Below are 15,773 nucleotides of genomic sequence, written 5' to 3'. Positions count from 1 at the left end.
CCAGTCCGTAGACTTGAGAACCACAGACTTGAAAATCTGTAGAGGGGCGACCGACATTAACGTCAATGGGGCACGCCCCTCACATGCACACACCCCATTCAAGCCTATGGGGCTTGAATATGCGTGGGTTTTGGAACTGGGGGGGGGGTCCGGAATGGATCCTCTGCGAGTCCCAAGGGCTAGCTGTATATCATAAATGTGAACCATCATGACATTTATGGAACTAGGAACCTGAAGGCCTCCAGATGTTATTAAACTCCAAAGCCCATCAGCCCTAGCCAATCAGAGGAAGCTGTGAAAAGAGGCATAGTTCATCAATGCTACAGATTCCCCTGGCCTGGCCTGGCCTGAACCATCAGCTTGGCTTAAATCTATGCTAATCATGGAAAAAACAAAATTGACAGGTGCCATTATTTTTGCTTGTGATGAATTCTACTATGAAAAAGTGTTCTCAAAAACATATTCTTGTTCCCTCTCTTCCAGAACTGCCAGAGGAATCCTAGGAGCCAAGTTAATGCTGAGGGCAGGCAGCATGCAACACCTCTCTTCATGGCTTCCCAACTAATAAGACCTGGCACTGTAGCAACTGGCCCAGGTAGGAGGGGAACCACAGTGGGAACTCTGGCAGAAGCCCAGCGCAGCTGTTCCTGTCCCAGTGATGCCTGGCTTTCTCCAGGAGCATGCCAGGCTGTGCGCTCACAGCGGGGCCTGCTAATTCAGAGGGACACATGCCTGACTCACCCATATTGTGCCTGAGCTAGAATTAAGAGACACTTCTGATCACAGTGACATATCTTGTATAACATGTTTTTCTCCCTGCAGTAGTGAAATAACTGGCAAACTGGCTCAGGACTTTTAACCACTAGCAATAGAGGTGCCATCCAGCACTGCTGCCCAAGCAACTATTTTGCTCAGATATTCCAGGACTAGTTCCCTATTTGTGTTCATTGGCCACAATTGTGACTAACACTGCTACAGAATCATTTAAAAAGTATTGCATTTCCCGTTTTCCCTTCATTTATATCCTGCTTTTGTTCCAAGAGGCTCAAGGTGAAATATATAACTTTATTTATAACCCTTTTATTCACACAACAGACCCAGTACCACCCAGTAGATTACAATCTGGATTTCTCAAATCCCAATCTAACAGTTTAACCACTACACTAGGAGTGGAAATCATATAGCCCTCCAAATGTTGTTGGACTCCAGCCCCCAGCATCCTTCACCACTATTCATGCTGCTGGGACTTGCAGTCCCAAAGACATTTGGAGGGCTGAATGAATCCCACCCCAGCACTACACTATACTAACTCTTCATGTTCTCTCAATCAGGAAGTTGAAGCAACTGGTGCAAATAGCTGGACCATCTCTGCAGTTGCTTGCCTACTCTTGAACAGCCTTCAGAACTTGATACTGGAAGTGGGGCACCTGAGACTTGCCAGCTGTTGTTGGACTGCACCACCCACAATCTCTCACCACTGGTCATGCTAACTAGGGCTGATGAGAGCAGCAGTTCAATATAATCTGGAGGAAACCAAGTGCCTGCTTTGCACTTCATGCATAATCCACTTGTTTCTGAAAGCATGGGGAAGAAAAAGGTTAGTCATATGACAAGATTTTTGCATCCAGAATGATAGCCTTGTAGCACAAAGCCAACATGGTGTTGTGGTTTGAGCACTAGACAATGATGCTGCAGATTAGGGTTCAGTTCCACCACTCAGCCACAGAAACACCACTAGGTGACCTTGGGCAAGTCACATACTCTCAGCCCCAACCCCTGTGATAGGTTTGCCTTAGGGTCACCACAAGTTGGAAATGGCTTGAAGGTACACAACAACAACAAGCCTTGAAGCGCCTTAAGAAACAGACATATTGGCTATTAGAATTGGATTTCTTCAGATGCATTCATTCTTGAGCTCACAGGTATTCATCTACCTAGAAGAGACATATTAGACATGGAGGACAATACTTTATATGTTTCAGTAGTGGAGAAACTTCAATTTGCATTTGAATCATTGGTGGAGTGCACTTTTTCATTGATTGGGTGGGTGAAGATAATTGTGCTTTACTAGCCTTGTGTGATAAACTCCCACAGCACAGCACAAGCCAAGTTAACATCTCGGGTTGACATTTCTTTTTTCAAATGGGTGTAACTATGGAAGGGAACTACAAAGATGTCATTTGAGACCCACACAGAGACAACTGAGAGAGGAGACAGGTACACACTTACAGTAAGGAACACTGATATCGTTTTCTCCTCATGCAACTTAAATGTTATCTGTTTCCACTCTCCCACTGCTAGGACTCTCCAAAACTGCTTGACTTCAACACTCATCATCCTCAGCCCATGAGTGTGAAGGTCTGGCATTGTAGTTGGAGATATTTAGAGAACCCTGAGATTGGAAAGGCTCTCTTATCTCATACACAGATGAAAAATCTGGCACAGCAATTCTTGTAAGTGTCAGCTTCCAACCTCTGCATTCCTTATCACACAAGTGAATGACTCAGCCTTGGCAGTAGGCTTTCAGTCTTTAGTGCTGTCACAGCTCTGATTAGCTCAGAATATGGGTCATTCTCCGAGCAATCACTGCCAGTTGTCCAAAGCATATCTAAAACCCATAGAGGTCATAGAATAAAATAAAAATGCAGAAGAAACCACAGAACATAGGAGAATAAGTAAAAGTTAACATTTACTGAGAGATACAGGACTGAGTATTATGAAGGACATACATGGATGGACATGGCAATGGAGCCGATGTAACAAGCCCAGGCCCATATCCCAGCTTGCCAAGGGAAAGGAGCCAGCCACCACCAAAACAAGTAACACAATGGAGATAACTGTGGCATATGCATTTGTAACAAAAAAGACCATAATAACATACATATCTATGAGATCACATCTAGTGATTATATAAATCCATATAGAGCCTGTTGTATAAAAAACTTTATAAAAATATAAAAAGTGTAAAAATGTGCATTTTTCAAAAGCATGGCCTGGACAGCTGGGCTGTAAACATTTTACGGAGGGTGTGCTTGTGGGGGGCGCCTGCGCCACAATGCCACAGACAGGCCCAGCGATGAGGCAGGACTTGTGTCAAGTGTTTGCCATTCTTGGTTTCTGGTTTAGTTCTGGACAGAGGAAGAAGAGAGAAGCAACCCCTCCCATGGGAAAGGTATAGGCCCGCCCCTCCAAAATGAGAAAGGTAGAGGCCCAAACACTCACACGCACCTTGCCCTCAGCCTCCTCCTACCCCAATTTCTCTCGTGTTCCAACTGTTGTGTCCCTGCAAGCCATTCACTGCAGGAAGAAGGTAGGGGAGCCACAACACTACCGCTTAGGCTCCCAACATGTTCCAGACTTGAGATACGATGCCATGGTTTGCACAAAGGATTATCTAAGAGTGCTACAATGAAGCACCAGAAAGGCCTCTCCTCATGGCTGTGATATTTCCGAAATCATCTCCTCCACTTCCTTGGAATGTACAGTTCTCAAGAAAGCTCTCTGTGTTCTGTTTGCACTTATTTCTTGTGCACAGTTCTTCATACAGTACATAAATGAGAGACGCTCAGAGATCCTGGGGTTTTTTGGCTTTCACCAACCTACTTTTCACTTCACTCACTATGCTCCTTTCACTTCTTGTCCAACTGTTCAAGAAGTGGGTTAGCTTCATTCTCTGGGGTTTTGACGCTATCTGTCCGCACAATGCAGGTGGGACGGTGACGGTTGAGCATCAAGATCAGCTGTTGCCTCTCCTGCTTCAGTTCTTCTATCTGAGCCTTCAGCTCGGCATTCATGAGCTCCAAGCGTTCAGATTCCTAAGCCAGAACCAGGAGGAAAAAAAAAAAAACGCAGAAAAAAGGTTCAAGTTGCTAGACCTTAACATAAGAAGGGTTACAATACTATGCATGAACAAAAATAAAATTAAAAAAGCATTGCATCTGCTATTTACTTATCAAAAGATCTCTTATGGGATTGATGCCCACAAACTGTTTAAAATCCAAGCAGTCTATAGAGGGAAATTAATGAAGAAACTTCTGCCCAAACAAGATTTCTTCAGATATTTTCACCTATTTTATGAGCATGCACTGACTGAACCAGCACTTAGGAAAGCTCCTTTCTTTTTCTTTTTGTACTGCACCTCTCATAATCTCCCAACTGGGAGCATGGTCCAAAAAAGTAACTTTCCAAAGGTCCCCCAATAAGTTGGAGAAGACATGATGAGAGAGCAACTCATATGCTGGCACCAACTCACCCTCTGCAGGAATTCTGTTCTCTCCTTTTTCTTGTTCCGACATCGAGCGGCTGCGACTTTGTTTTTCTCTCTGCGTCTTTTCCTCCTCTCCTCTTCTTCATCTAGCTAAAGGAAAAGAATCAAGCACACCATTACAACTGAAGGGAAAAAAGAAGAAAAAACCAGTGTAACAGCCTCCTTGTGGTAAGCTCATGGCAAAACAAACAAACATAAAAACCACCCCAAAACAAACTTCTGAACAATTTTTGCACAAAGATCTTTGGGTAAGCTTCATCCTTAAGCACAAAACCCTCATTCTTACATTGCAGGAATGTTCTCTCATGTCTCCTTCTTTGACACCCTGCCATGATTTGCCCGAAGCCTTTCCTCTCTCTTCACAAATGTGCCAAAGCTTATTATTCACAGCATAAAGTATGGCCCCTTATGCCCTGCTCTCTCTTCTGCAGCACTGTCAATATCCCTTACTGCCTTTTTCATCTGTTATTGCTACTGAACTTTCTTTTGAGTATACATACATAAGGAGTGCTTTGAAAAGTTACTCTTTTGGATTACAAAATTTCCCAGCCAGTAAGGGGAATATGGGATTTGGGGAGACTTGACCATGAAACCCACTGGGTGATCTTGGGCAAGTCACACTTGGTCTCAGGGAAAGGCAATGGCAACCCCCTTCTGGACAAATCTTATCAAGAAAACCCCATGATAGGTTCACCTTAAGATCACCATAAGTTGGGAATGACTTGAAGGGACACAGCAACATAGCAGAAAATAACGATTTGCAAAACTCTCTGCATAGGGCTGCTGTAAGGCCATCTTACTACTGCAATTATGCCATGACTTTCTTCCAAGACATTCAAGGCAGCTTTCCTCATGTTATTCTCATAAAAATTCTGTGAGGTGGGAGAAATAGTATGTGCCTGAAAATCACCCAGTGAGCTTCACAGTTTGGGATCTGGAAATCCAGTACTCCAACCATTGCACTATGCTGCTTTTTTTTTCAGGATGGTTGTCCCATTTTCCCCTGGATATAAACTATCCAGGGAACCCCTTGCTTAGCTGACAGTGAGCATATATTGTTTGCAATGGAGGACAGGTGATATTTGAGCCAGAAACCTTCTCACCACTGCAGTAGTTCTTGACAATTTAGCCCTAGTTATTTCATCTAACAAATAATAGCCAACTTAGCATCTATACTGTAGACATAACGCAGCTTGATACCACTTTAAGTGCTATAGCTCCATCCTAGGGCATCTTGGTTTTTATAGTTTTACAATGTCTTTAACCTTGTCTTCCAAAGAGTGCTGGTGCTTCACAAAATTACAAATCCCAGGATTCCGCAGGATGGAGACATAGCAATTAGTGCTGTCAAACTGTATTGTTTATACAGTGCAGATAGACATGTTCCCTCTCTTTCAGAAGGAGGATTCAGAAAGTTGGGAAAGGAACTGAGCTCTTCTTAAAAACACATTTGCCATTCCTTCAGAAAGAAAATGTAAGAATGCAGAACATATGTTTGTAGTGAACAAACTGTTGGCCTCACAAAATTCGGTAATTCACTACAATGTTTGGTTCTGCTTTGTTGCCTACTTTTGTAGTCTAATAACTTATTATTACTAACATATTCTGTTTCAATGTATGATTGATTTTCTCCTGGATGACCATGTAAAATCTTTTGATTTCTTCCTTCTCTGACTCTCTGGTGACATCATAAACCTGGATTATACTTATACTGTACATTTTTCCTCAAGTCTTATTTACATTATTCACTCAGATTTTGCACTGTACCCCCTGACTGCTTTTGTTACATCTCACCTCACTATGAACCCTACCGCATTTCTTTGATTGCCATTTTCAGAGTAAAACATGGTATAATTTGTTGCCTTCAACTCCTTTCTAACTTATGGCTACCCCAAGGTGACCCTATCATGGGGTTTTCTTGACAAGATTTGTTCAGAGGGAGTTTGTGTTTGCATTCCTCTGAGGTTGGGAGATTACAACGTGGCCCACAATCACCCAGTGAGTTTCCATGGTTGAACAGGATTCAAAACCCTGGTCTCCAGAGTCAAAGTCCAATGCTCAAACCACTGCACCATGCTGGCTCATCATCTAATTGAAAATGTCCCATACCTTTTCACCTTAGCTTGCTCACACTAAGTATGGCTATGTCTAGCTGTTCCATTTCTTGTTTTATGATTTCTAGCTTTCCCTGATTCATGTGTATTACATTCCATGTTTCTACTGCATACACTGTGCAGCTCCCCCCCGCCCCCCCCCCACCTCTGTGCATGTCAGCAGCTGAATGTCTTTTCAGCTTGAGGTCAACTGCATCATTAGCCACAGCGCTACTCATACTTTGCTCTTCTCCAGTAACTGCCTGAGTGCCTTCCAACCTAAAGGTCTCATATTCCAGTGCTTTTTCTTATTTCATTTTGGACTTTCTCATCATAGGGTCATTAAGGCAAATGGCAGTCAGGACTGGTTTACCCTTACCTTCTTCTGTGTGGTACTAACAAAAGTTAAAGTGCCGCTGGTGTTTTCTCTGAGGGATCCTTTATCACTGTCACACACACACACACACACACACACACACACACACGAATGCAGTTGTTCAGTGGCTATCTGGCACATTTAGTCTGGCTCCTCAGCAAAAAATACACTCTTCTAGAATATGGCCACATAGCCCGAAAAACCCACAAAAACTGCTTTATTTCTGCAGTGTAGATTCAGCCTGAGACAAAACCTGAAGAAATTAATTTTGGTGACTACAAGTCCAAGAAATTTATCCATCCTCAGCAAGTATAGCCACTACCTGTACTCACTGGGGGATTCTGGGACTTGTCCCATCCCAACTTTTCCGGGCTCTGAAAACACTTGACAGAATCTGCTTGGAACTCACCTCACTCTTCACTGGTTGAGGCCTCTTGCCCAGTTTCACCTCCAGAAAATGCAGTGGTGAGATCATGGCCCCAATGCTGCGGATGTCAGCATACTTCAGCTCTTCTGCCGTCAAGGTGGTACCAGGCAATCCTGTCAAGGGGCCAAGGCCAGGCAGGGCACCAGCTGTCAGGGAGGGGTCTGGAATCTGGCCTGGCATCATAGCAGGACAGACAATCCCTCAGTCTAGAGAAAGAGAAACAGAAACTATCAGTCACTACAGGAAGGCTAACAAGGACCATTCCAAAGGCAAAGCAGTTCATTTTGCAACCTCAGTAGGAGGACATATAGTAGGAAGGAGTAGCATGTTCTGTTTATTTTTGCTGAAGCTGCTTTCCCAGAGCTTTAAAAAAACTTTTTAAACATTCCTTTTTAACTTTTAACTCCCATAACCCCTAACAGCATTGCCATTTGAGGACCTTTAGTACAAAAAAAAGTAACTCTCCCAAGCTTTGATCCATCACTGTAAAAGCAATGCATTCCAGATTGGATGCCATGCTCCCAATGCTGTCTTGAGGCAGTTTTCTAGGATGTTACCCAAACACTGTGGAAGAAAGAGATCCAGAGGACCATGAGCTATCATTAAGAAGTCCTCCGCCTGCATTATACTGTGAAACAATCACGCATGGGAAAGAGGATGGTTGTCATTTTTGTATATCATCACAAGCATGTTGTTGTTGTTGTAACGTCTTCAAATCAACTGCAACTTATGGTGACCCTATCATGTTGTTGTTTTTTAATTTAGATTTATTTAGAGAAGGTTTACCATTGTCTTCCTCTTAGGCTGGGAGACTGTGATTTGCAGTGACATTTCCACCCAGGTCTCCAAGGATCCTAGTCCAATTTTCAATCCGCTACACTACTCTGGATATCCTACAAGTACTACTACCCAGTCTAGTATTAGTAGATTCAGCAGGAAAAATGGAGGTAATTATTGATTTTTGCTGATTATTAACTGTCAAGAAGCAATGCCTATCTAATGTAGTAGCCAGCGTGTTCAGCATATTTATAAACTAAAGGAGGAAGGCAGAATGGGAAGGAGGAAGTTGGCTAACTGCACACATTATTTACAACTAGGAAGCGTGGTGTTTCTCCAGATGACAACTATAAGGCAAATGTTCAAACTTAATGCAAACTACAAATGTAAAGGGCTCCACTCTGGAAGGGTTGAAATTCTTCCCCACATCCTATTTGGACAAGGGCTGGCTGCAGCTTGCCATGCTAAATGAAGACAGATTCACAAAAGGATAAATTAGGTTTTAAGTTAAGAATCCAGAGGTCTGAACATGACGGCAGCAGGAAGAGGAAGTAATAAAAGTTTTGCTTCATGTTCAGGAATAGTGGAACTACATGGAGACCAATAATGCCACTATTGTGAAGGGAATGAGAGCTCTGACTCCAAAACCAGAAACTTACCTATGACTGCCAGCTCTGCAAGAGAAAAGGAAAGGCTAGGAAACAAGTGCTATGAGAGAAAGGAGGCACAGGTTATGATAGCTACTTTTCTTTCCAGCTGCCTGCCAGAAGGTGTCCTTGGCTCCAAATGCCAACTGTTTCAGCACTGGAAAGCAGAAATGAAGCATATGTTTCAGGCTCTGCCACTGGGCCTCCTTGCCGCCCAGGAAAAACATCCTGGATGGGGGTGGGTGGGGGGACCAACTTCACCCCATCCTCAAGCAGAGAAGGAGCAGCTGCAGGATGTTGGTTTCCTCCCTACCCTGCCAGAACAAACACTTGGCTTTACTGCCATTTGCCCTGCAACTAAATGGAACTGATGCTCTGGCCCATCTACTACCCATGTGATTAAACACAGGGCTAGGCAACATGAGGCCCCTGTCCAAACCTCGCTGCCCTTTGCATCTCTCCTAACCAATGTTTTTTCATTAAAAGGAGGGGGATTATGCTCCTGGAAGAAGTCAGGAAGCATGATTCTCCCTTAAAACAAGGCCCAGCTCCCTCCAAGGGAGTTTAGAAAACAGAAAGTAGATTTCCAGATAATTTCAGTTTGGGTAGTAAGGTGAATTTGCTTCTGAATCTTGTATGCCCCTGGGATAAAGACTACTGGGTTGTCAGTTTGAAAACAGCCACTGTCCCCCCCCCTTTTTTTTTTAACCCTTCCATAATTGGAGTCACAATGAAGATTCTTTTATTCTCTGGAAGACAATTTCCAATTCAAAAAACACCATCCCTAATGTGAAAGGTGACAATAAGACACCCTGGAACAGTGGAAAGCTGGTTATTTGCTAATGCTAGAAGCCTCTAAACCAAGAAGGGAGAGTTGGAGTGCTTGGTATTAGGAGAAAACATAAAGTGGCCATAATGAAAATTAGCATGGTGTAATGGTTTGAGCATTGCACTATGACTCTGGAGATCAGGGTTCAAATGGGTGACCTTGGGCAAGTCACACTCACAGCCTCAAAGGATGGCAATGGCAAACCCCCTCTGAAAAAAACTTGTCAAGAAAACCCCGTGATAGGGTTTTTTTAGGGTCACCATAAGTTGGAAATGAAGGCAAACAACAACAACAACAACAACAGAAACTCAGTGGAATGGACAGAACCAGCCTGAACTAGTCATCTCCATATACAAAGTCTTTGGGAAGGGCAGAAAAACTGGGGGTGATGTTGCCCAGTCAGTCAGTGAGAACGTAGTGTCAAACAACTCAGAAACCTCAACAGGGGTAGTATCTATTGTTGTTATTGTGTGCCTTCAAGTCATTTCCAGTTTATGGTGACCCTAAGGCAAAGGCTTTTCTTTGACAAGTTTTGTTTAGAGGCGGGTTGCCCTTGTCTTCTTCTGAGGCTGAGAGAGTGTGACCTGCCCAAGGTCACCCAGGGGGTTTCCAAGGACAAATGGGGATTCAAACCGTGTTCTCCAGACTTATAATCCAATGCTCAAGCCACTACACCACGTTGGCTCCCAAAAGGGGTAGACTCCTCCACAGAACTGCTGTGGGAGACAATACCAAACCTCAAAATAAGTTATATTGGAGGCAAGCTGACTAAATTGCTCAGGGCAATTTTGAGAAGGCAAATGAAGCCAGGAAGCTATTCAAAGAAGAAAAAAGTTGTAATAATTGATTAATTAAATTAATCAACTGGATAAAATGCCCCCATCACAACAAAGCAATAAAACCATTGGATATCTTAAACAACTGAAACCTAGAATAGTTGATAATGGAACCAACAAGAGAGGGAGCAACCTTGGACTTAATCCTCAGCAGTATTCAGGATCTAGTGCAAGATGTCAGTATTGTTGAACTAATTGGAAACAATGACCCTACTACTATCAAATTTAATTTACAAGTAAGTGGAACATTTCCAAGGAAATTAACATAATTACATTTGACTTCAAAAGAAGAAAGGTCTCAAAAACACTGGCAAAAATAAAAGGGAACATCAAGAAGGCCACATCTACATCTTCTGAGGAGCTGCCCAGACCCACAACAAGGCCAGTTAAAATGGAAGGAGAGAAGGAGCCTCTGAACCTAACTTCTGTGGCCCCAATAACCCCCCCCCCATTTTAATTTTAAAAAAATTAAACCATCCCAAACACACTAAACCATGCATAGAGAGTAGTTTGGTGATGAAGTCACTTGTGATGCACAAAATGATGCAGCCTGCAGTGGTGGAAACTGGTCCCAGCAAAAAGTTGCAAGAGGTTACTAGCACACAGTTAATAGGAAAAGACAAGGAATCTATTAGAGAAAAGAAGGCATGCTTCAGAAAATGGAAGCCTTGGGCAATGAGAACAAAAAAGAACCATAACCAAAATTTACTAAGGCAGTTACAAGTTTGTAACCACTGTTGTTACATGCTTATATACTGTCTCCCAACCCAAGCCACCCCCATTCACATTTACTGGGCAGCAGCTGCCGCAATAACAGAGATCTGTTCCCCTGTCAGTCGGGAAGCAGTTGGCTGATGGTCCCCTCCCATAAGTGATCTCTGTAAACAGTCAGAAGTAGCATCCCTGTTGCAATTCCTCCTCCCACCAGAGATAGCTTGAAGGAGGGTGGGAATGTCAGTCAGCTGCTGCATGATCGACAGAGGGACAGATCCTTGTCACACACAGTGGCCACTGCCCAGTGAGTGGGAACAGGAACTTTCATGGTCCCTACATATCCCATATTGACAAATGTTGTACAGGGTGGGGAGGGGTGTATGCATGTATATATAACTCCATCCTAGAGTTATGCATTTATGACTGGTTTGTATTCATGATACTAGGGAGTATGTAGGAGTCATGAATACAGAGCAGTCACTAATGCATAACTCAAGGATACACATTCATACCTGCCTTAGTGAATTCTGGCCAATAACCTGCACAAAGGAAATGTGAATAGAAAATGAGGCTTTATCCAATGAAGTTGGTTGGAATGAAAGGATTCAGGACAGAAAAAAGGAAGCATGTCTACATCTTCCCTCCCTCTACAAAGTTTGTCAATTCATAAGAGCTTTGTTTTTCAACTTTCTAAATCCTCTTCATATCTGTGACATTGGAGCTCTTTACAAATTATTTATATAGGGGTTGAATATTGAGGAAAGCTACGATCACTACAAAACAATGCCTTGTCATTTCCCAGTATTATGAAAGTGATACGACACTGCTTCTTTCTCTCCTGTTTCTGCATGTACTGCCTCACAGACTGAATTCTTATATCTCTGTGCTCCTCCTGCTGCCTGCTCTTCCATATGCAGATCTATGCTTGTCTGAGGTTTATACACACACACTGATGCAAATAAAGTAAACCTAATCAGAACCCAAGTATTCTCACTCCACCTCCCTTAAATATATGTTTTGCCTTATTTCCCCCTGCTCAATTTTATTTGAGGGTGTTAGGAGGGTAGGCAACACAGCCCCTCTGACAAGGCTCGCCCTAATATCTGACCAGCTGCCAAACAACAACAAGCAGGGCTGAAACTAGTACAGCAGAAACAGTATTATGTAAGTTCTAACTACATTTCAAAAAGGACACAGTCTTATACACTCTTACTTGCAAGTAAGACCCACTGAATTCAATGGGCCTGAGTAGATGTATGAAGGAATGCATTACTGGAGACATATTCCAGGTCATGATAGTTAAGAGCTCAACACAGTTTACTTTTAGACAGCCACCATGTGGACTGTACAACATCCCTGAAACAGACTTTTAGGATGTATACCACCACACATTTGTGTCCTAGAAAAGAGTTCTTACTGTATCTTTATGCTTTATACTTGAAGATTTATTATTACTCTGTACTGCAGCTGAAGGGGGGTTTATCCATGAAAGCTCATGCTAAAATATAAACCAGTTAGTCTTAAAGGTGTTACCACATTTATTTTTCTTTTCTTCCTTCCCGCTTCCTTCCTCCTTTTTATGCTACAAGAGACTAAGAGGCTGTACAGATAGGCAGTGGAATGCCACCCTTTTTCGCCCCAAATTGGCAACCACACGCCACAGCCTCCACAAAGAGCAAAAAGAAGCCACGAAAAGCTTTCTGTCTGCTCCCTGGAAAAGACATCATAGGTGTGCTGGCGTGCCATGATAACGGCCCTTCTGCACTGCACAATTTGGGCACTACACCACAGTGGTGTCATCATGGTAAATGTCGTGTAAATGGGTGCATGCCAAAATGGTGCCATGGGGTAGGGGTCACGGCATCGAGCGTGTATCCCCTCTCATACACCTACTTCTTTGAAGATTATACCTAGATTCTACATGAAAAAAACATGAGAATGTGATCACTGTTCTTACTATTTTTTAACCAATCAAAAAAGTTGACCCAAAGTTACAATTCTGAACTAAAGATCAACTCTTCTGAATTCAGGGAATTTGCTTCCAGGTCAGTATAATTTAAGACTAAAACATTCCAACTTAACTTTAAAAACTATACTCAGGTTATAAGAAGAAATGCCAATTAATTAGTTAAATAGATATCTATTCAGGTCAGTTGAATTGGTTCCAAAGTCCGAAGTAAGAAGATGTAAGATTGTAGCCTTAGGCTATAATTCTGCTCAAGTCAATAGGGTTTATTTCTGTGTAGAAATGTACAGGATGGCACTGTTCATTTCTACATGGTTGGGACCTCCAGGGACACCATCTCCAATGGATGGCAACTCTCATCAGCCCATGCAAGCACAGCCAGTGGTGAGGGCTCATAGGAGTTACATTTAGGGTTGCCATTTGCTCTGGAAAACCTGGTTTAAAGGGACTTTTAAAAATGTCCCAGCCAGCTGGAGCAGTTAAAGCAACAAATCTCAGATTTCTTCATCTTTCCAGGCCGATGGATAGGTTAAAATGTGGCAGTGGTGACGAAGGAGTAAACGTGCAAGACTGGCACTGGCAGGAGCGTCATCTGCTCTGCTGGCTCCACTTGCTACTGCACAGGTATAGCACTGCCACCTTATTCTTCCACTTCCTCTCCGCTTCCCCCATCAACAGGCCCAGAAGGAAGGAAAAGAAAAGAGGCAAGCAGAAATGGCCTTGTGTTGTGCAGGGATTGTGTCTCAGGCTTGAGTTTAGGACTAAGCAGCACAGTGAAATTTCACTTCCAAACTGCTTGGAAGCCTCACTCTCTTAACACCAGCTAGGGGTGAAAGCAAGAAAAAAAAGAGCTCTTAGGTTGGTACTAGCACTGAGGTTGAAACATAATGGTAGAAAAAGTGCAATGATTAATGTGCTGAATTGGCATAACAATGCAAATTAATAATATGCATAATTATAACAATTTACATAATATGAGGGACTGGAATATGGCAAACCTAGTTACATTCCAACAGCTGGAGGGCAGCTGTTCCCCATTCCTTCTCCAGTGGGTATAAGGAAGAGCCTGCCTCCGTGCTCCCTCAGGAAACGACTGTGCTATTCTGTGCGTATTCTGGAAGGTGTTTCTTGCACTGCAGCCTTGAAGGCTGTGTTCAGGCATGGTGACAAGATGCCAGATTTGCTACATCAGGAGGATGTCTGCATACTGTCACGAAAGGAACTTAGTGTAAACTAGTCTTTCCATTAGGAAAAAGAGAGTAGGAAGGAAAAATGTTATTACTTGAATGCTGGGTCTGTGCAGATAGTCTTTAAAATGCCATTACCGTTACATGTTCCTTACAAGGTTACTTACACAAACTAGACTGACTAGGAACAACCTGGTTGGAGTCCACCCCTAGTATCACCAGATCCCTGCATTAAGGTCCAAAAACATCTGGCTTTAATTAATGATGTGATAATGAAGACAGGAGCCAACATGGTATAGTGGTTTGAGTGTTGGACTAGTAATCTGGGAGACCAGGGTTCGACTCTCTGCTCAGCCATGGACACCCACTGGGGGACCTTGGGCAAGTTACCCTCTCTTAGCCTCAGATAAAGGCAATGCCTCTAAAAAAATCTTGCACAGAAAATCCTATTATAGGCCACCATATATTGGAGTTGACTTTGAAGGCACATTATTTATTTGTTGTATTGTATTTATATGCCACATTTCTCCCAGCCTTATGTAGCTTACATAAGGCTAAAAAATAAGCTAAAACTGAAAATAAAGAAATTGAAACATAATTAAACAAGTCATCATAACAACAACAGCAGATAGTGGAGGCTATTTGGAAGGCATGTACAATTATTCTCTACTACTCAAAATACAGGGCTTGTTTCCTGCAGAGACAGGAATCTGGATTTGCCTTACAGTCTGTTTACTTTCACTAGGACAGTAGGAGCGTGATAAAAAAAGATGTATCTCACAGACAGACAATCTGCCATTTTGGCACTGTATAAATAACATAGTGAAATAGCCCTTCTCAGTTAAGATGACATAGAGTTTTACTTTCTGCAATGAGGTAGGTAAATTTGCACCAGAAGGGACAATGGATATCCTCTGTATTTCACCACTATTGCCCCCACAACAGTTCTACATTGAACAAGAGCTCTTGTACGGTTCAGCATAGCTCTGAGAGGATCAGCAATAAAATATGAATGGATTCATTTCCTTGCAGTGGCAGGTCTACTGGCTGTCCCTGGTTATTTAAAGGTCAGATGGGCTACTTTTTGTACTATAGCTCCTAGCTGCCTGGAGGATTGTGAGAGTCATAGTGCAAAAAAGTAACTTTTCTGAGCTCTGATCTTGTCTAACAAGACCAGAAGAAGCTACTTAATAACAGGTCAGACTATTTGACCATCTTATCCATTGTGGTCTACCAATGAGAGCAGCTCTTTGTGGTCACAGAAGGAAAGGTATTTCACACCACCCACTACCTCAGGGGAAGGGAACCAGTCACCCTATACTTTCCATCCCATGCTATGCTGCCTGAGAATGAGAGACCGTGTAGCCCAACACATCTGAAGTAGAGAAACTCTGGCAAAAAGGAGCTAATAAATTGGGACATAAATCCCAATCACCAACAAAGGAGATGAAAAACTCTTTCATTTAGACTACAATTCACAAGTTTTATCTATACAGCACCTAAAAGTTTTTCTAGATGTAACAGTACAGAGACTTAAGACAGCTTCACACAGGACAGGGGCAACCTGGATCTCTATGGAAGTTATTTTTCTGTTGTTAATGAAGTTGAAATGTTATTACCTGTTTTTATTGCCCTTTATGTGGGGTATAAATAA

The 15,773-nt window shown here is 42.7% G+C and overlaps 1 protein-coding gene and 1 long non-coding RNA gene across 3 annotated transcripts in view; one reads left to right on the top strand and one right to left on the bottom strand.

Moving 5' to 3' along the window:
- Positions 1-481: 481 nt before the first annotated feature.
- The window catches only part of LOC121919273, a 15,585-nt gene continuing 293 nt past the window's right edge, over positions 482-15,773 (top strand). Inside the window, exons 1-3 of one of the 2 annotated variants that reach the window (XR_006101427.1) lie at positions 482-595; positions 1,332-1,597; positions 7,967-8,110. This is a non-coding gene — a long non-coding RNA (uncharacterized LOC121919273). The remainder of the gene's footprint in view (positions 596-1,331; positions 1,598-7,966; positions 8,111-15,773) is intronic. The other variant, XR_006101428.1, reaches the window with a different exon arrangement.
- Positions 2,677-15,773, bottom strand: part of JDP2 (Jun dimerization protein 2) — a 20,217-nt gene continuing 7,120 nt past the window's right edge. The window contains exons 2-4 of the mRNA XM_042445717.1: positions 7,146-7,369; positions 4,253-4,357; positions 2,677-3,815 (exon numbers count right to left, since the gene is read on the bottom strand). Coding sequence (XP_042301651.1) covers positions 3,630-3,815; positions 4,253-4,357; positions 7,146-7,346 — 492 coding nt within the window. The 5' untranslated portion in view covers positions 7,347-7,369 and the 3' untranslated portion in view covers positions 2,677-3,629. The remainder of the gene's footprint in view (positions 3,816-4,252; positions 4,358-7,145; positions 7,370-15,773) is intronic.

The sequence above is a fragment of the Sceloporus undulatus genome, chromosome 1, assembly GCF_019175285.1.
Source record: "Sceloporus undulatus isolate JIND9_A2432 ecotype Alabama chromosome 1, SceUnd_v1.1, whole genome shotgun sequence".
NCBI lineage: Eukaryota > Metazoa > Chordata > Lepidosauria > Squamata > Phrynosomatidae > Sceloporus > Sceloporus undulatus.
Note: the sequence above shows the minus strand (reverse complement) of the source record. Positions and strands in the feature narration are given on the sequence as shown.